General features: G+C 41.2%; 1 protein-coding gene, 1 long non-coding RNA gene and 2 other non-coding genes across 7 annotated transcripts in view; 3 read left to right on the top strand and 1 right to left on the bottom strand.

Annotated features, from left to right (window-relative positions):
* The window catches only part of LOC117417113 (autophagy-related protein 16-like), a 48,045-nt gene that overhangs the window by 14,354 nt on the left and 9,537 nt on the right, over nucleotides 1–24,154 (top strand). For 2 of the 3 annotated variants that reach the window (XM_034028914.2, XM_059034654.1), the window contains exons 4-13: nucleotides 569–674; nucleotides 2,869–2,942; nucleotides 7,138–7,389; nucleotides 14,377–14,442; nucleotides 19,455–19,541; nucleotides 20,023–20,079; nucleotides 20,444–20,491; nucleotides 21,589–21,691; nucleotides 23,044–23,149; nucleotides 23,953–24,023. In XM_034028914.2, the coding sequence (XP_033884805.1) occupies nucleotides 569–674; nucleotides 2,869–2,942; nucleotides 7,138–7,389; nucleotides 14,377–14,442; nucleotides 19,455–19,541; nucleotides 20,023–20,079; nucleotides 20,444–20,491; nucleotides 21,589–21,691; nucleotides 23,044–23,149; nucleotides 23,953–24,023 (970 nt within the window). The remainder of the gene's footprint in view (nucleotides 1–568; nucleotides 675–2,868; nucleotides 2,943–7,137; nucleotides 7,390–14,376; nucleotides 14,443–19,454; nucleotides 19,542–20,022; nucleotides 20,080–20,443; nucleotides 20,492–21,588; nucleotides 21,692–23,043; nucleotides 23,150–23,952; nucleotides 24,024–24,154) is intronic. The other variant, XM_034028916.2, reaches the window with a different exon arrangement.
* LOC131740065 (uncharacterized) lies at nucleotides 15,259–18,548 on the bottom strand. Of its 2 annotated transcripts, none has more exons than XR_009330699.1 (3): nucleotides 18,160–18,548; nucleotides 16,923–17,006; nucleotides 15,259–16,487 (listed from the first exon to the last, which is right to left on the bottom strand). It is a non-coding gene; the product is annotated as an uncharacterized LOC131740065 (long non-coding RNA). The 2 variants fall into 2 exon arrangements; XR_009330700.1 differs by having other exon boundaries at nucleotides 18,056–18,548.
* On the top strand, nucleotides 21,835–22,099 carry LOC117417512 (small Cajal body-specific RNA 6). The gene has a single exon (XR_004546734.1). It is a non-coding gene; the product is annotated as a small Cajal body-specific RNA 6 (non-coding RNA).
* Nucleotides 23,318–23,582, top strand: LOC117417511 (small Cajal body-specific RNA 6). The gene has a single exon (XR_004546733.1). It is a non-coding gene; the product is annotated as a small Cajal body-specific RNA 6 (non-coding RNA).

The raw sequence follows: 24,154 nt of genomic DNA on the forward strand, positions 1-24,154 counted from the left end.
TTTTATCACCAAACTCCTCAATAATGCGATCCAAGTCATTATTTTATTACTGTAACATCTCAAAAAGCTCTGCAAATGTCCATGATATTATTTGAGCGCTGGATGCAGAAGCAGCTGTCTTGTTTGTTTATGTCCGTGTTATCTCTGTGGTGCCGGGGCTATCTGTATTCAAGAGATACGCCCCCTTTTTTTTTTTTTTTTCCTCCGGCTCCTATCAGTCTCACTCGGCCATTGAATGGTTTTTTCGGCTTTTTCCTGAGAAAAAACGACTAGAGACCTGTTTTTTACGTCTTTTTGATGGTGTCGGACAGGGTCCGACATTGGACCGGAAAGGGAAAATTGTAATGTCAGACCTGGTCTGACATAGGACCGCAAAGGGTTCAATGGTAATGTAGATTTGCAGACAATATATCACAGGAGACTGATCGTTGAGGATTTCTTGGTAGAAACACAGCCGTTTTCTAAATCATCATCCCAGATGAAGATCACAGCTTCCCTGTTTTGAGACTAGGTTCCAATGTGTTTACTCTGTTTAAATGCATGTATTTTTTTGTGTTTGTGTCTGTAGCCCAGGTCATGATGGAGTGCGGAGTGAAGCCCTATTACAGGAGATGGCCCAGATTAGGATCAAACACCAAGAGGAGCTGACAGAGCTGCACAAGAAGCGTGGGGAGGTTAGTGCCAGTCTACAGAAGAGTGAGAGTGTTTCCAGAGATACCCCAGTCTCTCTGCTCTAACCTCGAGGCCACACTGCCTCCCAGTCCCTCTGCTCTAACCTCGAGGCCACACTGCCTCCCAGTCCCTCTGCTCTAACCTCGAGGCCACACTGCCTCCCAGTCCCTCTGCTCTAACCTCGAGGCCACACTGCCTCCCAGTCCCTCTGCTCTAACCTCGAGGCCACACTGCCTCCCAGTCCCTCTGCTCTAACCTCGAGGCCACACTGCCTCCCAGTCCCTCTGCTCTAACCTCGAGGCCACACTGCCTCCCAGTCCCTCTGCTCTAACCTCGAGGCCACACTGCCTCCCAGTCCCTCTGCTCTAACCTCGAGGCCACACTGCCTCCCAGTCCCTCTGCTCTAACCTCGAGGCCACACTGCCTCCAAGTCCCTCTGCTCTAACCTCGAGGCCACACTGCCTCCCAGTCCCTCTGCTCTAACCTCGAGGCCACACTGCCTCCCAGTCCCTCTGCTCTAACCTCGAGGCCACACTGCCTCCCAGTCCCTCTGCTCTAACCTCGAGGCCACACTGCCTCCCAGTCCCTCTGCTTCTAACCTCGAGGCCACACTGCCTCCCACCCCCTCTGCTCTAACCTTGAGGACACACTGCTTGCCAGTCACTCGGCTCTAACCCTGAGGCCACACTGCCTCCCAGTCACTCGGCTCTAACCCTGAGGCCACACTGCCTCCCAGTCCCTCGGCTCTAACCTCGAGGCCACACTGCCTCCCAGGCCCTCGGCTCTAACCTCGAGGCCCCACTGCCTCCCAGGCCCTCTGCTCTAACCACGAGGCCACACTGCCTCCCAGGCCCTCTGCTCTAACCTCGAGGCCACACTGCCTCCCAGGCCCTCTGCTCTAACCTCGAGGCCACACTGCCTCCCAGGCCCTCTGCTCTAACCTCGAGGCCACACTGCCTCCCAGGCCCTCTGCTCTAACCTCGAGGCCACACTGCCTCCCAGGCCCTCTGCTCTAACCTCGAGGCCACACTGCCTCCCAGGCCCTCTGCTCTAACCTCGAGGCCACACTGCCTCCCAGGCCCTCTGCTCTAACCTCGAGGCCACACTGCCTCCCAGGCCCTCTGCTCTAACCTTGAGGACACACTGCCTGCCAGTCCCTCAGCTCTAACCCTGAGGCCACACTGCCTCCTAGTCACTCTGCTCTAACCTCGATGCCACACTGCCTCCTAGTCACTCTGCTCTAACCCTAAGACCACATTGCCTCTGTCAAATGAGAGTAAATTGGATAAGCATGACTATTGTTAGCTTAACTGATGCCAATACTCAATTAAAGCTTTTCAGTTAGAGCATACAGTGGAACATCGCATATCTGACCGTCACATAACTGCCCTGATCAATTAACCGTCTTGCTAAATAAATAAATATATATTAAAAGTAGGCTACGAGAGTAGTGGCATTGGCAGCAAATGCAACTTCCGCGATACACCGAAAAAAAGCGTTATAGCAATCAGCCTTTTGGTGCATTCCCCTTTAAGAGAGGTGGGCTGTGTGCGTGAGTGTCAGCTGCGTGTAGCAGTGACGTTTCAGTACACCAGTCGAGTGAGCTTTTTTTTTTGTGCAATGTGTTTATATGATGGAGCGCATGCTTGCGGAGATTGGCAGCATGTTGTTGTAGCTTTTAAATGCATTTGAATTAAACAAAGCAAGCTTCATAAACGTAATGCTTATCGGCTGTTTGTTTAAAATAGCCGAAGCAATATTCAAACCAAGCTGCTTATCGGCTGTTTGTAATATCAAGAAAGAGCTCAAAGTACCGTGACACAGATATTAAGAAAGCAGAACCAGGGAGGCAGGGACTTCTAGAGTTAAGAAAGAAGCCATCAACAGCAGGTTACTGTACATTTACTGTTTTGTGTTTTTTTTTTTTTTTTTTTAAAGCTTTGTGTGGAGGTGGCTTATGCAAACCGCATAGCAACACTGTATTTGTAGCCTAATTAATCTCGTTTACGTTTGCTTACTTTTAAAGAAAAAAATGTCCCCAATGCTTTTTCTATAGATGTTCGCAAATCTTTTTCTATATCCGCCTATACCCCAGTCCACGGGGTCGGATATGTGACGTACTGTATTTTCTTTTGACATGTAGTTCTGTATCCTTAGTCTGATTTATATATGCTTTATTTAATAATTGTTTTCCAGCTGGCCCAGAATGTCATTGAGTTGAATAACCAAATGCAACAGAAAGACAAGGAGATCCAGGCAAATGAAGCAAAGTGAGTACAAATTATCTGAACTATGAATTGGTGATTGGGGAGTGTGTGTGTGTGTGTTGTTTTAAACATAGTAATGATGTTTTCATGCACCTTTGCTGTTTCTTATGTATTCCTGTTCGTCCAAGTTCACTTTGTTGGCCCATTTCAGTTTGACATAGCCATTCAGTAAAAATAATACTGAAGCACCCTACAAAAGCCAGTAATTTGTGAGTAATAGTACAGGACATTATGAATATCTTGCACACTACAGCTTGCAGTGAATAATATTAATGCATCTCTGGTACAGTTGTTTTTTTTTTTTTTATCTGGATAAATTCTTACTTGTTACCAAAAGTATCTCGATTATAGTGCAGAATCTTGTGATTAAGTAAAACTGTAGCTCCATTCATTTATGCTGATAATTGTTTATTCAAAGTACAGTCTTATCATAGATAAAACAGTTTTGTGACTGACCTGCAAAATTAAACTATTGCACTGTTGAAATTGATTTGAAAGTAGAAAGCAGTTTTTTACACTGTGTGTGTATATATATATATATATATATATATGCGTGTGCTTGTGTGTGTGTGTGTGTGTGTGTGTGTATATATATATATATATATGTGTGTGTATATGTATATATGTGTATATATATATATATATATGTGTGTGTGTGTATATATATATATATATATATATATATATATATATATATATATATATATATATATATGCTTCCACTTTGTCTATTTGGGGTGTCACTACCCCCCGTCCTATCACATATCCCAAGTATCTGGCTTCTTCCAGCCCAATCGTGCATTTCTCTGGGTTTGCCACCAGCCCCGCCTGTCTAATTGTGGTTAATACTGCCTGTACCTTTATTAAGTGAGACCCCCAGTCTTCACTATGTATGACCACGTCATCAATATATGCCGCCGCATATTCCTTATGTGGTCTAAGGATCCGATCCATCATTCGCTGGAATGTTGCGGGGGCCCCATGTAATCCAAACGGTAGTACTGTGTACTGAAACAATCCGTCTGGGGTTGCAAACGCAGTTTTTTCTTTGGCTTTCTGAGTTAGGGGGACCTGCCAATACCCCTTAGTTAGGTCCAGAGTTGTCAGGTAACGGGCGCTGCCCAGTCGATCAATTAATTCGTCTACCCGTGGCATTGGGTAGGCGTCAAATTTAGAAATATTATTTAGCTTGCAACAGTCGTTACAGAACCGTAAAGTACCATTTGGTTTTGGTACCAAAACTATGGGGCTTGACCATTCACTTTGCGACTCTTCAATGACTCCCATTTTTAGCATTTTTTCTACCTCCTCCTGTATAGCCTTCCTTCTGGCCTCTGGTACCCGATAGGGCTTTAAATTAACTTGTTTCCCCGGCTCTGTGATGATGTCATGGAATATCACGTTAGTGCGCCCGGGAGACTCTGCAAACACCTGTCTGTTTCTATTCAGGAACTCTCTAACTTCCTGCTGCTGGTGGACAGACAGGGTGTCGGATATCTTTACCTGGGCTCCGCCTGGGCTCCCCTCGCGTTTGCTAACGTAGGGTCCCGTAATTGTGCTGTGCCAAAATTATCAGGGTTTACACCATGTACTGGAAACTCCTCCCCTCTGCTGCCATCCCCTGTACCTGAGGGACCAGGAACTTCCGGTCCCGGTTCATTTCCCACCATAACTACTGGTGGCTTCGTTCCAGTACTGGCCCGGTCAGGCTCAAAATTAGGTAATAACATTGCCAATTCTTCGCTCGGGGTTCAATGTCAGCCTCCTGTGAATTATTGGGCGAAGCCAATAGGCCCTTTTTGTTCCAAAGTTGTTCAAACAATGGAAAGTCTCGCCCCAGGATTACCTCATATGGCATTACAGGTACCACAGCTGCTCGCCATTGCACAGATCCTACGGCCGTCTCGAACGGTACCATGGCGCTGGGGTATGACTGGGCGTCACTATGTATACAGGTAATCCCAAGGTCCCTAGACTTAATCAATTGTGTGGGCCTGACTAAACCTGTCGAGACCAATGTAACCATACTTCCCGAATCAAGCAAAGCTACAACATTATTACCTCCTATGTTTATTCTACAACACGGGTTTCCCTCCGACCTGACCCGTCAGCACCGACACCACAGTGCATGTATACAGTCCCTCGTAACCGTCTCCCTCCCCCACATTACATTGCATGGGTTCAACATTTAATGGACAATTTACAGCAATATGACCTGGACCTTGACATTTAAAACAAATTATATGTGGTTGTATCAGTCCCGATTTTGGTCTAGCGCCCCTTTCTGACTTTGACGGCCAGAATGTTTTTTCATTATTACTTTCCAGTCCCTTCGCAGCATGCCGCTGCCCTTCTGCCCCCCTTTTACTTGAAACAGTCTTACCGGTATAGGCGGTGTCTCTCTTCTGGGGGCCCTGGTCCGCTCCGATCGGTTTCACAAGGTCTCCTGCTGCGAGGTATCGCTCCACCAACGCAACGAGCTGGTTTGCATCTGTCGGATCTCCCTGTCCGACCCATCTCCTGATGTTGGAGGGTAATCCACGAAGAAAGTGGTCCATGACCACTCATTCCACAATAGCAGACGGGCTACACTCCTCGGGCTGTAGCCATTTCCTGGCAAGATGTATGAGGTCATACATTTGTGACCGTGGTGCTCTGTTGAACTGGTAAGCCCACCCATGAAACCTCTGGGCTCGTACCGCTGAGGTCACTCTGAACCGGGCCAAGATCTCTGCTTTTAACAAGGTGAAATCATCCGCTTGTTCGGGTTCCATATCGTAGTGTGCCTTCTGTGCATCTCCCACTAAGAACAGAGCTATAATCCCGGCCCACTGGTCTAGTTTTGATAAACGCCTCCACATCATCCTGTTCTGTCATTTTCTGGATGAACTTGTTAGCCCTGATAGGTAGGGAGTGGGGGGGTTCTCTGGTACTGAGAGCTAGGATTTTTTGATCCAACACATGTACCTCCTGTCGCAGTGCTTGGGAAGTGTTTCTTTGCTCCTCCAAAAATATGCGGTTGGTCTCCTGCTGCAACCGGGTCGCTTCTTGCTGAGCTCGGGTTGCCTCTTGCTGAGACATCACCGCTTGTAGGAGGCTTTGTACCACCGCTTCCATGTTGCTGTGTTTGCGCTATCTTTTATCAGTGGAGATGATTGCTCGCATTCTCCACCATATGTGACACACTGGGGTAAGTCTGTCACTTGCAGGACCGTCTTCACTGTCTTCTTTGGTGTAAGACAGAATCACAGGACCACAGAAATGAAATAAAACAGTACGGTGCCTGTATATTTATTTATAATAAACAAAACAAAACAATATCTATCTCAGTTTGGAGATCTGACCCCCCCCCCCCCCCCCCCCTTTATCTATCTTATCCACTGGGTAGCTAAGCTACTTACCAGTTTTAAACTTGTTGCACCGTATTTCTTTTTGTCTTTTCCTTAATTTCTCCTTTCTCCACAAAGTCTAACCGCAACCACCATAAGCCTCCCCCAGCTCAACCCTGAACAAAGGAGATAATTTCCTTTTATTGTAAACCAGTCCAGCCACTTACAAAACTAACACATCTTAAACACCTGCAGCTGTGCTGGTTTACATTTCAATTAAACCCTTGTACCCCTGGCCCTTGTAGTTTCTTTGGTGGCTGCCATTTTTGTAGGCCCTATTAACTACATCTCCCGCATTGTCTCTTGGGAGATGTAGTCTTTCCCTGCTCAATCCGGCACTTTCCAGTGCCCCGGTCCTGTATACCATAATATGCTAGGACCCACATATTTACCATTCGTGACCAGCCCACGTCTATGGTCACAATATATATATGAGCTTCCAGATGATAGACGTAATGCTTCATACTCCGTACAGAGCTGTACTCATTCCCTAGGACAGATTCATTCATGAATGTCGAATGTGAAATGTCCCTTTCGTGACAGTTTATTTTACAAAACTGCTGCTGCCACAGTGTCACACACTCATATTTGAAGTGTTATTTAAACACTGCGTGCTAAATGTGTTGGAGATCATAATGTTGACCTCTGAGCTTAGGGTCATGTGACTTTTTAAATGTTCTTCTTTTTTCAATACACATTACACCTTGTTTTATCCATTGAACATATCCATGATCTAGTTCTTCTTCACATAGCCAAGTTAATGTAATTTATGTTTAGAAAACATTCACTATTGTCCCTGTGCTGTGTAGGATGGCAGAGTTCCAGCAGCGGATCTCCCAGCTGGAGAGCGAGTGCAAAGAGTTGCGTTCGAACCTGCAGGACCTGGAGACGGCCAACCAGACCCTGAAGGACGAGTACGACGCCCTGCAGATCACCTTTAGCGCTCTGGAGGAGAAGCTGCGCCGCACCACCGAGGACAACCAGGAGCTCGTCTCCCGCTGGATGGCTGAGAAAGCACAGGAGGCCAACCAGCTCAACGCAGAGAACGAGAAGGACTGCAGGTGAACAGGGGGGCTGGTTGGTAGTCGTTACTTACAAGGGCCTACTTTTCAGTCCCTGAAGAGTCACATGGGAGAGCCTTCTTTAACATTGTAGGCTTTTCAAAATTGACTGTGACCGCTCGGTACATCTTTTTGTTTAGCTTCAAATGTCATTTTAATTTGTTTTTTTTACATTTCCCATTTATTTGATTTTGTTTGCAATCATTCTAAGTGTTTCTGGGTTCTGTTGCTCCCATTGTTCTCTAAATCTACCAAGCTTTGAGCTTGTCTAGAGTGTCTGAAGAGTCTGGACTGACTAGCTAGTGTGCCCAACTCAGCTAGCCCCACCTACTCCACATATAAGAAAGGTTATGTTGTCCCTTGACTTGAATTAAATGTGGAAGGCTATTAGGTAATATTGGAGCGACAGAATCCAGAACCACTCAGAATGAAACAATGTAAATATTAAAGAAAATATAAAAAAGTCAGTAAAAATGACAGCTGAACCTACTTGCACTTTAACTGAAAGTGTCACCAGCACTAGAAGGTACATGTCAGACCAAAGCATCCTGCTTCTGATATCTTGATGTTAAATTGTCTCATTTGGTTCATTGCAGTGGAATAAGTTTCAGCTAAAATGTTGCTACTTCAAATAATGAATGCATAGTTAAGGCTGTATTTTTTTCAAGGTTATCATAGAAATTATATTGCCCGACATGCCCGGGGCATGTAAAAATTTTGGCTGGGCATAGCTTACATGCCCGAGTCGGGCATCTAAAAAATGTTCATTTCCTGAAAAGATAGCAAGCTATTAATTTAATCTATTATGACTGATTAAAACTTCCGTATATGCGTCCTCCGTACTTTCAGAATTTCCGGTTTCAGTATGGCATTGTCTTAAAAAATAAATAAATACATGAATAAATAAAGTGCCTGTGCACTTGTGCAAACAGCATAGCGTTTGGAGTAAAGAGGCAGTCGGTGGCGCTTTATTTTTATTATTTTTTTTTTTTTTTAAATTTCCTCCTATTAGGAAAAAATAACAAAAAGCTCAATTAGAAAGCAAATTTGGAACATTCTTAAATAATACTTTGACCGTTTTTTTTCAACATCGTTTGATTGCATACAGTTTGCTTATATATTTATTTTTTTGTAGTTTTCTCCCCAATTTACTAGTGTCCAATTATTTTTGTTCAGCTCAGCTCAATGCTACCACCCTCGCGCTGACTCGGGAGCGGCAAAGACTAGCACACGCTGTCCTCTGAAGTGTGTGCCGTCAGCCAACCGCTTTTTTTCACACTGCAAACTCACCAGGACAACGCAACTCTGGGCAGCTTACAGGCAAGACTACAGGGGTCGTTGGTGCGCGGTTAGCCGAGAACAACCTGGCCGATCTAACCCTCCCTCCCCCCGGGTTGCGCTTGGCCAATTGTGCGCCACTCCCTGGGAGCTCCTGTCCTCAGTCGGCAAAGGAATAGCCGAACCAATGACGTCCAGACTATAGGGCGCATCATGCACTCTACGCGAGTGCTTTTACTGGATGCGCCACTCGGGAGTCCTGCTTCCACTTATTTGATTTGAATCTAAGAGATTTAAAAAAAACAGAAACATGGATATTCGCAAGTTCTTTAAAGCGAGGCCTGACCATATTGAAGAAGAGCAAGAAGAAAGGCCATCTATGTCAACTCATGCCAGTGTTGAAGAGCTTTCCACAACCACTCCAACACAAACTGCTGGGACGGAACCTCCAGAAAAGAGAAAGAAGTGAGTATGAAAAAAACCGCAAATGTGTTGTTCAGACAGAATGGCTACAAGAATTTGTGTGGCTCGAAAGCAACGAAGACTATATGGTCATGTGGTGCAAAATGTGTCGTCAGTTTCCCAATATTGCTGATCAAAGTAGCTTATACTTGGAATCAGGTGTACAGGGTGATGCAGTTCGAGTTACTTCTGTGAGAGCACATAACAAAACAAAAAAGCACAGCTTGTGCGAGCAAAAATAGCAGAAGAGAATCCTAAAGCTACGCCCATTCAAAAATGTATGATTCGAATGACTGAAGAACAAATGCAGAAAATGAAAGTGTTGTTTAACACTGCATATTTAATTGCAAAGGACGAAATGTCATTTACAGAATTCGAAAAACTGTGTGCATTGCAAGTGAAAAATTGAGTTGTTTGCGGACAAAACTATTTAAACGACAAAAGCAGCAAGGAGTTTTTTCACCACATAGCAGAAGTCTTAAAGAAAGATTTAGTAACGTAATTGGAAGAAGCAAGGTTTATATGTATAATGGAAGTTTTGCTGTATTGTAGCGTTTGCCGCTACAGGATAATGGGGGTGTGACTGGTTGGAGGCTGATTAAATGTTGCAGTTGTGGGGTCGCTGTTGGGTATAAATATTGGGTGAAATCTGTGCTCCACAAGCTAGTTTGGAGACTGGGGGGAAGCTTCTGTCCGATTTGGAAAATGATAAAGAAAGTGTAGTGTACGAGACCGTTTGTTTTTATTTTGTTTACCCTTTTTATATTATTGTGTGTTTTGGTGCATACCTGTTTTCTATCCCTCCCTACCCAGTATCTGTCAGTGTTCCTTCTTTGCCATAGCAGTAATATTTTGCTACAGTATTTTAAAATGGAGCGTTTTCTGAAGAATAGTATTGGAAATGGTACTAATAAAGGGGAGTCAAGCACTACAAGCAAAAGAAGTCTTGAGAAGGATCCGATCAGCAACAAAAAACCAAGAACCCGAAAGTATGATGATAAATATTTGGAATACGGTTTTACCTGGTTTGGTTCTGAAGAGGAGCCACGGCACAGTGCGTGGTGTGTGGTGAAGTGCTGGCTAAGGACAGTTTAAAACCATCGAAAATGTTGCGGCACTTGAAGACAAAGCACGGTTCTCTTCATGGGAAACCTATCGATTTCTTTCAGTGAAAGTTGACAGAGCTAAGGGGCCAGACGAAAGTACTCAAGTTAGCGGCTACAACTAACGAGAAGGCTCTCGTGCATCTTTTACTGTGTCACACTGGATAGCCAAAACTGGTACACCCCACAATATTGGCGAAACATTTTTTTTCTACTGTGTGTCAAACAGGTGGTTTCGATTATGATGGGACAAAGTACTGCCAGCCAGCTTGATTTGCTTCACCTGGTGCCAGGCGCATTCACAATATGACTATTGACCTGTATGAGCAAGTGATCGTCAAGGTAATGCACAGTATTATTATTATTTTTTTTGCTATTCAATTGGATGAAACGACTGATGTGTCAGATGCTGCTCAGATGTTGACCTACATTAGATTTGAAGATGATGTGAACTTGTTGCTCTTTTGGATGGTTTTGTCTCCGATGGTGGCTTGGAATGGCAGCGCTGTGTAGGCGTTTGCAGTGACAGTGCTCATGCCATGACAGGAAAAACCAGCGGGTTAGTCACAGAGTGCAGGCTCTTGCACCACATGCCATTTGCACTCACTGCATGATACACAGGCAAGCCTTTGTTTATAAAAAACAAACAAACAAAAAATGTCACCCGTTCAGAAAGAAGTTTTCGAAGAAGCTGTTCATATTGTCAACTTTATCAAGTCTCATCCAACAAATGCCTGTCTGTTTGGAGTTTTGTGTGATGAGATGGGAGCAGAGCACTGTCAGCTACTTTACCACACAGAAGTTTGCTGGCTGTCGCAGGTCAAGGTACTCATTGTTTGTTTGTTTCAGCTTAGAGAGGAAGTGAGTATTTATTTCCGGCAACAATTCTCCGCTGGCCGAAAAGTTTGTAGATGTTAAATGGCTTGCTTTGCCAGCTTACCTGGGAGATATTTTTGATCTCTTGAATATCCTTAACATGTTACTCCAAGGACAAGATACATCTGTCCTTACTCTCATTGACAAAATCGAAAGCTGGATCAAGAAGCTGGCCTTGTGGTACAATTGTGTAAATCGTGGCAGTCTGGAAGCATTCTATTTATTAGATAACTTTTTTGATGAGACCACCTTTTCAAAGAGTGACTTGCAATACATTATCGCCAGCCACCTGGAAAGCCTTCAGCTACGGTTTCGAGAGTACTTCCTTGAAAAGGATTGGAAAGCAGAGGGGTGGATTAGAAACCCCTTTATTACTGAAGTGACTGCAAGTGCTAATTTGCCACTACAGCAGAAGAAACATTGATGGACCTTTCTTGTGACGAGACACTGAAGCCCAAATTTTCTCAGCAACCTCTTCCTAACTTTTGGATTTCTGTGCGACAAGAATATCCAGAGCTGTTATCTGCAGCTCTGAAAGCGCTCATGCTTTTCCCGTCTACCTACCTTTGTGAATAAGGGTTTTCTGCTCTCACTTTAATAAAAAACAAGTCCAGGACCCGCCTCAATGTTGAAGATGACCTTCATCTTTACCTCAGCCACATGGAGCCCCGTTTCAAGCATTTGTGTTCATCCATGCAAGCTCACCCCTCCCATTCGGTAAGTAATGTAATTTTTATATTATTTTCTATACTGTTGGCTGTAAAAATAAGCAATGGCTATATTTTAGTTTTGTTGATATTGCCTTGTAATGCATGTTTTACTAACAGTGCTCACTATTGTGCAGTAATACAGGGCAGTCGCGAAGTAATATTTACTGGTAGAAGGGGGTCGCAGTGCCATGAAGTTTGAGAACCACTGCTCTAGAAGAAATTAAATTAAATGAAGAACAACGGTTAGAGAAAATAGTAGGATTGAATATGGATGGCGCTGCTGTAAACATGTGGGAAAAAACTCTGGTGTTGCAGCACGAATAGCAGATGACATTCCTTATCTCATACACATTCATTGCATAGCGCATAATCTTGAATTGGCTATTGCAGATGCTGTTGAATCTAGCTACTTGAAAGGAAAGTTTGAGGATACAGTCAAAGGCATTTTAAAACTATATCAGTATTCTCCGAAACTTTGAAGGAGATAATTCTGTGGCGAAAATGGGCACATTGAAACAAATTAAGTGGCTAGTTAGCCAACAGCAAGCAGTAGTGGCCGTGCTGAAAAACACTGTACAGATTGATATACACCTTGAAAACATTGCAGTAGACAGGAGGCATGACAAATCACCTAAAGCTAAGAGCTATTTAAATGAGATCCGAAGTGTGCGTTTTATGAACATTTTGCATTACTGGCTTGACATACTGACGGCAGTGTCAAAAGTTTCAATCTGATGACTGCTGCATAAAGGAAGTCTGTCGTATGTTGGAAGAGGCTTGCGTACGACTAGAAGGACTCGGACACCAACGTGATCTTTTATCTGCAGGCATTTTCTAGTGGCAGTGCTGAGAAAACCTTTAAGTGTATAAGGCTGTCTGGACATTCAAATGATCAAGAAAAATAACTGGAAGTCCTGACTGAAACCATTAGCTGCAATGGAAATCGTTTTCAAGTTTTACTACAGAAACTACTGTCAAACTTCAATGTCTTTGACTACATGGCCTATAATGAATGCAGAAGCTCTTGCAACTTTTGGAAATGTTTAATTTGATTAGACACACAGCGAATTTTAAGTAATGTAGAAAAAGACTGTGCCCAAAGTGTGTGGATTGCTCTAAAACTAACTAAATAAAATCAAGGAGAATACCTGCAGTATGCTTTCTATATAAATACCTGCTCAAAACCAAGCCAGAGGAGAACATTAAAAATGTTCTTCTTTTAGTTGAAATTATGCTGGCTCTATCTCCAAGTACGTATGCATGTGAAAGAGGGTTTAGTGCAACAGATTGAAAACTCCATTGCGCTCTCGCCTTTCAATGGACACCATGAATGAGTTCATGACAATCAGCATAGATGGACCTCATCTTGCTGATTTTCAGCCAGATGCTGCTGTGGAACATTGGGTGTATTGAGACTCATGGCACTAGGCACACAGCTGGACATGCAGTTAAGAAGTCATCTGTCACTGAGGAATCCGAAAAGGCTGGAACGGCTCACTTTAAGGTAGGGTAAAGCTTTTTTTTTTTTGTTTCACACTTTGGGCGTGTAGAATTTTGCATTGGGCATGTAAAAGTTGGAGCTACATGTCTGACCGGGCATGTTAAAAAAATTCTGGAATTTTCTACCCCTGACAGATTTTGCGATTTCCGTGAAATGTACCCATTGTTGTTTTAATATGTAGTTTCTCGGGAAAATTTAAAAAAAAAAAAATGGATCTAAAAAAATAAATATAGCAAATTTGCCTTATTGACGCACTACCTGTTACACTGCATTTAGAAACCCGGCAGCCAGGTTCAGTTTGCTTCTGGTAAACGATTGAACACACTGCATAGAGCTGCACGTTTTCTTTAAAGGCACCAGTTGCTTCAAATATCAGAAACATTGCTGCTAAAGATCCCTCTGTCCAGTACAAGAAGGGGACATTTCATATGTTTATTTTTACATTTATTTGTTTTTGTTTTGTTTGTTAATTGACTAATGGTGAAAAAATGAAATATTCTACATATAACTTAGAGAAAATAATCAATTTTGAATGTGACAATGCTACTGTGAAATGTTGGGAAATAAGCCTTTTGTTACATTGAAAAAAATGCAGCCCTAATCCTAGTTTGAAGCACTAACTTCTAACAATTACAGCTCACGAGTCAGATAACTTGATTTAACGTATTCATAAAACACTCAAGTGCTATATGTAGTAATAATTTAAAAATGACAAACGTTTTGTATTTCTCAGTGATGCCCGTTTTAAAATCTTGGCTTGCTATATGTTATCCCTTGTGGATTCTTTGAGATTGTATTATTTAAGTCCTGCAGACCTACTAATGCAAGCAGACTTTGCATGAACATTTCTTATAAAAAGCTATTGAACAGATGAGATCACAACAAAGAAGGAAACTGTCTTTTTACATACTATTGTATAATATAGACTTTGTATTTTAGCTTTTTATTAATAGCTGATTCAAGAATTTGTTTTTTTATTTTGATGCATCTCTACAAGAAATCAAAAATTAATATTTTTGTCATCAGTCAGATAATATTACTGCTCTGTACATTTCAGGAGAAGACAAGCTAAGTTGCAGAAGGAACTGGCTGATGCAGCAAAGGAGCCCTTGCAATTGGACCTGTGAGTAAAGCTTTCACAGGACTTGCTGCTAAAACTGCTGAAAGCCAGCTAACCAGCATTCTGCATAATGGGAGCTTGTGACTGTATATTGTCCTCAGGCAAGTGTAAACAGAGATCAGCAAAGCTGTATCTTCATGTTCTGGATGTAAATATTCCACTTTAAAAGAACAGCAGTAGCTGTGAATCTGCCCCCCCCCCCCCCCCCCCCCCCAAAATGTTATTTTAACAACCTGGACACAAACCTTGTTTGGAAAACACTTTGAACGCCTAAAGTTGCGCTGTAAAAATAGCTGGGACTATTAAGTCAGTTCATTTAGAGAACACTCATAGTAGCATTTATGAGATGTCAGTCAAATGTCATGATAGTGGGATCACACTAGTGCATAATACTTTGAATGCATCGAGCTCTATTTTAATCATCTACATAGTGGCAGATCTAAATGTAGCTGCCATTATAAATGATTGAAATAGCCTCTAGCCACAAATACACTAATAGACTTCACTGATCTAGGAGTGTCCCTGAATAATGAATAGTTTTTATATAATATTATTATTATTATTATTATTATTATTATTATTTATTATTATTATTATTATTTATTTCTTAGCAGACGTCCTTATCCAGGGCGACTTAGAATTGTTACAAGATATCATATTATTTTTACATACAATTACATTATTTTTTTTTAATTATTTAATTATTTTTTTTTTACACATTATTTTTACATACAATTACCCATTTATACAGTTGGGTTTTTACTGGAGCAATCCAGGTAAAGTACCTTGCTCAAGGGTACAGTAGCAGTGACCCCACTATGGATTGAACCCACAACCCTCCGGTCAAGAATCCAGAGCCCTAACCACTACTCCACACTGCTGCCCCATATATATTATATAAACACAAATGTTATGGAAAGAATATTCCCTTCTCATTAACCCCACCGAGACTCCTGTGTACTCAGAATCCCTGACCTAGATCATTCTTCCCTTTATACGCAATAGGCAAAAGATTTTAATCAGCCAGAACCTAAACATTATCTTTTTTTTACTGTACATGCAGAGTGATTCAGTGGGATAGGTGTTCTTCATTTTACCTTCAGAAATATTCTTAGGGAGTAGTGAAGCAATTTGTCTGACTATCTGTATTATTATTATTATTATTTATTTCTTAGCAGACGCCCTTATCCAGGGCGACTTACAATCAAAAGCAAATACAAATACATTCAAGTGTTACAATATAAGTCATACAATAAGAACAAGAAATACAATAATTCTCAAGTGTGACAAACCACAATTCAATAATACAGCAGATAATAGTGAAAGTTACATCAGGATATGATTAAATAGTGATAGTTACATCAGGATATGATTAAGTACAAAATACTACAGATTAAACACTTGGCAGATTACAATATTCTGAGGTACAGGATTAAATGCAGTAAAATAGGGGGCAGATAAGAGCAAAATAAAGCATATTTAAAATGAAGGGTGATAGTGTCCCAGGATACAACAGAGGAGTTCTACAGGTGCTCTTTGAAGAGGTGAGTCTTAAGGAGGCGCCGGAATGTGGTCAGGGACTGGGCAGTCCTGACATCTGTATGTTGCATTTACATTAATCTGATGAAACTTGCTGAGGATATGGTTTGTGGTGATCTGTCATTGGAATTGCTACATTTCTTATTTTATACCATTTTAAGAATATATTAAATATTATATATTAAATATTTAGGATGTCCTGAATTGCTATATTTTAGTAAATACAGATACCTTCGGAGGTGTTGACTTAAACGAAAAAAAAAAAGTGTGTGTGTGTATAATATATATATATATAAACTTTTTTTTTACTGTTTTTAAACCTTTTCTGTCCTCTACAATACTTTTACTTAATGAACTTTTGCTCGTTACACATTTGCATTTTTTTAAATTGTTGTATTGTGAATTAAGAGGGGCATGATTATCCCTGCTTAAGGCATTGTTAATGGACCATTTACAGTTCGGTTTTCGATAGGCGAGGTAGCCAGTTTCTGTTGTGGTGGATTGCAGACCTGGTGAGAAGGGAGATTGTTACCATTGTCTGGAAGTGTTAAGGGTGACAAACACTGACATTTCACATGCAATGATTGCAAATAGCAAAATAAATCACTCTGAGGGAATACAATGTTCTTCATGCATGGACACTGAGTAAGTAACCTAAGCAACAGGCAAAAGGTTTTAATTAGCAAGAACCTAAACAGGATCTTTTTACTGTATATGTAGAATGATGTTCTTCATGCAAGGACACTTTGAGTAAGTTACCCATAAGAAGTTAGAATCCACTAACCTAAAATATGGAAATATTTATATTGTAAAGTATGAATTATTATTTAAAGTTCCAAAGTGAAAGAAAGGATGGATTTATGCAACATCCAAAATAAAAAGTACTTCCCATGGAAATTACAATAAACCCTTGGGGTGATAGACAGCAATGGCTGTAGTGTTACCTCCTGTAAGTACATCAAACTGTATAACAATCACCACCAGTCTTTTTGGATCAGGAAAGTTGTCTATGCTGATTTTCACTGGCACTGTTGGAAGATTAAAAAAAAAAAAAGCTTCATCAACTAAATCAAAATGAAATAGAATTGAGAAAAAAATCTAAACAAAACAACCACCTCACAATATTAAATCTCAAAATTCATAAACACATATACAAGAGTAAATCTTTTAAAAGATAACTATACACAATTACAAAGAAAGATGTGTTCAAATTACTTTTGAATTTTCTGAATTGCGAAATGCATTAATATATTGTGACAATTCAAATATACGGTTATGCAGAAAGGTTTGGATTTCACCTACTAATTTGTCTAAAATGGAACAAAATAATACATATAGTTTTGTATTTTGGATACTTTCCTAAACTTAGACTATAACCTTAAGATAACCTTAAAAGAATATTTCTGCAGTATTTGTTAAAATAAAAATCAGTCCAAAACTTCTTAACAATCTTTCAGGTCTCTTTTTGTATTAGTGCTCGCACTATTGAGATATACCTGTTGTAGGAACAATTCAATAATTGATCATTTAATGTTTATCTGGGTTGATTAGTTCTCTTATTTAATTGCCATTTAATCTAATATTTAATTGACGTGTTACAGAGATCGAGGATTTACTATGAACACACATACACATGCAGACACAAGGAAATAAATCTTAGTCTCAAAGCACAAACACAATTCAAAAAGCTCTCACTACACTCATGCTGGCTAGCAGGCAATTAAAATATGAGCTGCCTGTCTCCTCACACACAAACAGCACTCGAGCAAGCTGTAACGTCGTAGTAGCTTGCTCGCAAGCACACACCCACAGACTGAAACGATGCAGACAATCTTAGAATATATCACATTAAGCTTATTAATGGTATATAGATTAAGTATATGGCAAGTTTACTTTTAAATAAATTCATACAACAGTGTGAGGTAGATTACATAGTTACTAAATCATGTTTCACTAAAAGTTATTTCACACGAAAAGTGTGCGAACTAAATAATTAACAGTTCAATTTTATGTGAATGTGTTACAATTAATTAATTTAGTTCCATGAAAGGAAAATGCAACTGAAATTATACTCAACGGTTCCTTGAAACTTAGACTTTTGGTCTGCTGGCTTGGAAACTCAATCTGTTGAAGTGTCCAGTACAAAAACTCTCCTCTCAGCAACTAAGTGTTCAATCTTACATTGGATCAAACTCGGTAACAAAGCTTTCAGTTCATGATAGAATCAACAAAAAGCTGCAACAAAGTCTTTAGTCCTCAGTATAGGATCCATAACAGCGCCCGTCCGCTCTGTCCTCTTCGCTGAATCTTTTAGCTACGCCAGTAGCAGGGCACAGTTTCTTTTGGATACTATGGTTTTAGGTGTACTGCAGACCTAGACTGGTTTGTCTGATAACAGTCCTCCAGCTGGGCCTCAGTCTCGTTGCTTGTGGTAGCAACTCGCTTGCAGCTTGCTTCCTCTTCTTGGGTCAGTTTTCAGGCAGAGTCCCGTCTTGATTCCATTTTTAGAGTCCCGGAGTTGCAGCTTTGTTTAGAGTGACAGCACCTTGTTTAGCATTCGATGTGGAGCGCAACATATTCAATTTTGCTTGGATATTTATAGTCCTTTTCACTCTGCTAACTAGCCACTTTCATGTGATCATTTGTGTATCTTGCCTTTTTTTAAGATCACAGTCCTTTGATGTTTTAATGTCCTTTTCCACTGGGACATCGCTAGTTTATGTCTTCCTTGTGTCAAAACGATTGTTGTTGCACGTGTGAATTATCTGTACATAATTCAACTGTCCACTCAGCTAATCCAGTTCAGGCGCCGGTCCTCTAATCAGTAGGTCACATAGTTCAGTATGTCAGCCCCCTTCTCAAGACACAGCAGTTTGCCCTGTTTCTCAAGACACACAGTTTCATTAATGAATCCAGTTATATTTCTGTTCATGTATTATCATATTCAGGGAATATGTCCCACACTGTGGTGGCCCTGCGGGCACAAAGTGAAAGTGAATTGCAAGAAACTAATGTGTCTGTGGAGATGCACAATGCAAACTTCATGTTATAAAGGAACAATTTTCATCTGTACGTACAACCCGTATCCCATCCTAACACAGGATAACGCAGTGGGGAGGGTTAAAATGGAAGCCTCAATAATTACTGCGCGTGCATATTTTCAGTGTCAAAAGTACATTTTAAAAAATGCATAATGTGTGCTGCAAAAATAAGATTTATATTTACACCAAAAGAAAACATGGTAAAACGTGGTTTTGTTTAACTTCGCACCAAATTGTGCTATTCATTTCTCTACAGGGTGGCTAATTAACACATTCAACCAACCCTGCACAACCGATTGGTTGACTAATGTGTTGAAAACATTAACTGCTGATTGGCTAAGCAAAATTGCCCACTCCAGTCAATGCAAATAACTGCTGCTCCTCTGGTTACGGAAGCTCCTTGGCTGACCAGTGCAGCTTGTGCTCACTCCACAGGGATGATGACATTGAGGTCCTGTCCGACGATACTGCTGAGCCCGGGGGGGAGACGTCGCCTGGGAAGGCCATCACCCGCACACCTAGGTAAGGGTTGAATGCAAACCCACCGCAGTGTTAGTAGAACTTTAGAAATAGGGGGTGAAAGGGTTAAACAATGTAAAGATCAGTTTCAAGGTCCTTTGTCATTTTTGTTCTTTGCCAGTTTTGTTTTATCCAAATAAAACAGTTTATTGTATTACAATTACAGTGGTATAACTTTATGTGCCCTTAAATGCTTCTACTTAATGAAGCAGAATTGTCCTCCGCATATTGGGACTATATAAGTAGGGGTTCAGATCATATCTGATAATGCCAGATTTCTACCCCCCAAATGGAATTCTTTTTTAAATCAGGGTTAAAAAATTAGTAACCTGACCGATCCCTTACTTTAATGTTTTGCAGCTATCATGGATAAAATCTTTTTTTTTAACCCTACCTGCTAATCCTAATCCAGGCATTGCCTAACATAGCCTAGACTGAAAGCACTGGTTTCCAATCAAAGTCTTTTCTTTCTGTGTTTTGCTAGTAAACGCGCCTCTCAGCCACCCGGAGGCCTTCTGGACTCTATCACCAATATCTTTGGGTAGGTTAGCACACTTTTTATTTTCTTTAATATTACATTTAAAATTCTTTCACGTGATGATTCAGTCCCACCCACGGTGATACGATTCTTGTTTCTCTTCCCATGCCTTTTTTTTCTATGTCAACTCAACAACGTGACTTCCTGTATCTTCAATCCAACTTCCTGTGTCTCCTCCTGAAATCTTGTGTTTTCAACTTGACTTCCTGTGTCTCCTCCTGAAATCTTGTGTCTTCAAATTCCTCTACCTTCAATCTGCCCTCTATGTCTTCAACTCCATTTCCTATTTTCTTTTTGTCTGTGTTACTCTCCCCAACCCCAATACCCCTACTTTTTCATTGGGATTTTTTGTCACCTGTGTCGGCAGCCTCTCTGAGTCTCCGATTCTTGGACATCGCACCCCTGATATCACAAGGTGAAGCTTTAGCAAAAAACTGTGTTTGGATGTGTATATTGTAGTGCATGGTGTTCAATTATGGTCCAGAGTGGGGGTGGTGTTCAGCACGAGACAAAGCCAAAACCTGTTAGCCAATTACATTGCTCCTTCTATTTTTGTCTTTTTTTTTTATACCTGTAAGCCAGCCAGACTACTCACTAAAGGAAAATCTTTCAAAACGAGAAATACCTCTGCTCCAAACACTGGCTCTGGGAGAGAGTTTATTTTCCCTTTTTTGGTTTCAATTGCTGCTCATCAGATGTTTGAGCCATTTGACTACAAAATCGCATCAAGGACCACTTCTGTCGAGAGGAGAATACAATGAACACCAAAGATATCACTTTAACCTACTGAGGACCAGAGGACCAGAGTTTAGAAATCATACAACTGGAAACTAATTCCATGCAATTAGCAAAGGTTCTGTATTAGTCTTGTATCGGATAGAGTGTAACAGAAAACTAGAATGGGAGTAAGCGAGCAGCAACAGTCTATAGGAAGGGTATGCCTTAGAATGAGGGCTGAGAAAGCAGTCACCTTGTATTGGGTACACCAGATTGAGGAACAGAGAGACACTTAACAGTCAAGTGAATAATATTATATCAGAGGCAGTGATCAAATTGATCAATGATTCCCATCCTGGGGTCTGGTGGTGTGCAAGGAAACAAATCAAGCTGATTTAGTTTGAAAGCAAAATGTACCCTTCTTGTATGTTGGTCTTCAAATACACTGTCGTGGGGCTTATTGTCAGTAAATGGTTAAAGGATTTTGAGTACAAAAGTATACATCTGCTTTCCTTTTTGATTTTACCTTAAATGAATGCTCAGTTTTGCCCTGTTTAGTTTTTTACGTAGTGTGTGCGTAAGGGGGTGCTGTGTTCTGAAGTTATTGGGAAACACTGAAGTGTATAATACTCCCTATTTAAAAGTGAAATGGTGTCCATCAGCTGGACAGTAGCAAAATGTCTATGTTGTGCAATGTAAAAGAGCATTGGAATCATTGTTGTGGTAATAGTTAGATTTCTATAAAACCTGTAGTAATTTTTATTTTGTAATTTAATTTTTTCCCTTTGTGTGTAGGCGTCGATCTGTCAATTCTTATGGCAGCTCCCCTGAAAGCACAGAGGTGCACACAGGAGTGTGTGCAGAGGTCCGTGTGCCTACCACTGCCCTGCATGTGTTTGTGAGTATCTGCCTTTTAACAGGAATATGTGAAGGAAGGTTAGGTGGAAAAAGGGGCATCTGTGTTGATTACTATAGTAGAATAGTATGTAAATGTAACCCCAAAACAGATCAATGTAGATCAATTGAATTGATAGTTGAGGAGGTCAGTGATGTGATGTAAAAGGTCTGATTCGCAGGTCCCCTCCCAGTAGCTCCTGGTTCCCAGCAGCCCCTGCTTTCTCCCATTATGCTCTAGTTGTGCATCAGTGGGTTAAGGGGCTCCTGACAGATAGGATGGCGTCTCAGTCCGTGTCTCCGAGAGACCAAGGAACCACGGCAACGACACACATCCGATATAGCCAATCAGCAAGGAGCACTCAGGGCCTGGGCAGGGGCTTGTGTGTGATCTCAAGTTTAAGCTGAGACCTCAATTTTGTTTTAGAAACCTGGCCAAATTGGTGAAGTTAGAAAAAGTTTTGTTGGAATACTGTCCAGCTGAAATCTCTTAACGACTGCTTTCAAAGACCGCATTTAACACACATTTTGGTCTACCTTACCAATGGCAACAGTAGGAAGTGCAATATTAATAATAATCAGGATCTTTGAAACCAGCCATAAAAGATGTGTGACTAAAGTTTCTATTGTAAAAGTTTCTCTTTTTTTATTTGTATTTGGGATGTGAGTAAAAATGTAAAAAGAAGAAGCAGTGGTGTCTTTTTTCACTTGCAATAAAGCCATCTGCACAAGTTTCATAGCTAAAGATAGAACCTGCAGTTTTACATTTATGAAATGTGTTGGGTTGGCAGTACTAAATAGTTGAGTCCTGTATTTACAGAGCTGGAACTGCATAAAACTAGGCCAAATAAGCTTCTCCCACAAGACCTTGTGAGACCAGTAAGGGTGGTAAGAGAGTGTCTCCATGCTAATCCCATATGTGGCTACTGGTTTTGAGATCATTGTAAGGGTGTCCAGTGCCAGTTATGTGGGGGTGTTTATTGATGTGGACTAACCACTGTCCACTGAGGTCTAAGTTCAAAAGACATTTCACTTGTGACATAAACTAGATATAAATCTGGGCTCACGGGAAAAAAGGCTAGACACAGACTGAGACGTGTCTAGTCATTCTCTTCTGGAATGAGTGCGTTTTGTAGAGAATACTCAAAGCACATATAGGCAGGTGTAGTATCTTATTAGTTGATCCCCGAGCACCATTGAATCGGCTGCAAGACTACACAGGTCTGCTCAATAATACACTAATTTACTCACTCAGCCACCTGATATTTCTAGTTCTTCTTTTATGTCGTTGCACTAAACAAAATTTCACATGTCAATAGGTTTTAACTTATGTTTCTTTTTTGACTGTATTCCTAGGATGCCCATGAAGGGGAAGTGAATGCAGTGCGATTCAGCCCAGGCTCTCGCCTACTAGCAACGGGGGGTATGGACCGGAGAGTGAAACTATGGGAGATTGTTTCAGGTAACATGCTATGATGCTAAAACTAACAGCCTAGCTACTTCTTTCATTCCTTTTCTTAAAACTGCTTCTGCTTCAGAGAAGAGGAGACTGTTGGGTTGTAAGTAGATTTCTAGAAAGCCAAGTGATACATATACAGCTAGACAGTTGACGACCCAGCAGAGAGCATGAGGTCAGTGATGTGATGTAAAAGGTCTGATTAGTAGGTCCCCTCCCTGTAGATCTTGGTTCCCAGCAGCTCCTGCTTTCTCCCATCATGCTCTAGTTGTGCACTGATGGGCTCAGGGGCTCCTGACAGACGGGATGATGTCTCAGTCCGTGTCTCCGAGAGACCAAGGAGCTACGGCAACGACACACATCCAATATAGCCAATCAGCAAGGAGCACTCAGGACCTGGGCAGGGGCTTGTGTGTGATCTCAAGTTTAAGCTGAGACCTCCTGTTCATTTTAATCAGGGTTGAAAGTATAATTCGAGAGACTACCAAAATACTTAACCATGTAAACTCCTAAGAGCTGTTTCTACTACCATAACAAACCAGAATTGGAATGCAAAAAATTAATATATGTGTGTCTTTAAAGTAGTAACCTTGAGCAATAACTACATTTATTTTTTTGTTGTAAATAGGCATAACTAGAAAAGCTGGGATGGAAATAAGACTTCCATTGCATAGCTGTTTCGTCCATTCTATTGCCTTATTTGGTCTTATTTTATGTTTCTGAAAAGGCATCAGCAAAGTGGAAGCTACTGTTTGTGATATGCAGGCCTCAGTGTTCCCAATGTGTAGCTAATGTGACTCTCTGTTTAGGTCGTTGTGAACTGAAAGGAGCTCTCACAGGCAGCAATGCTGGAATCACCAGTATCGAGTTTGACAGCGCGGTGAGTGCAGTCCATTTATAGATTGGAAAAGGCAGCCTTAAGCAGACTTGGGCCAGGCTTGCTTTGCAAATTATTCGCCTGTGTCTGCTGATTTTTGGATTTGTTTTGTTTGTTTTGTAAAAACTACCATT

Source organism: Acipenser ruthenus, chromosome 12 (genome assembly GCF_902713425.1).
Source record: "Acipenser ruthenus chromosome 12, fAciRut3.2 maternal haplotype, whole genome shotgun sequence".
NCBI classification, from domain to species: Eukaryota; Metazoa; Chordata; class Actinopteri; order Acipenseriformes; family Acipenseridae; genus Acipenser; species Acipenser ruthenus.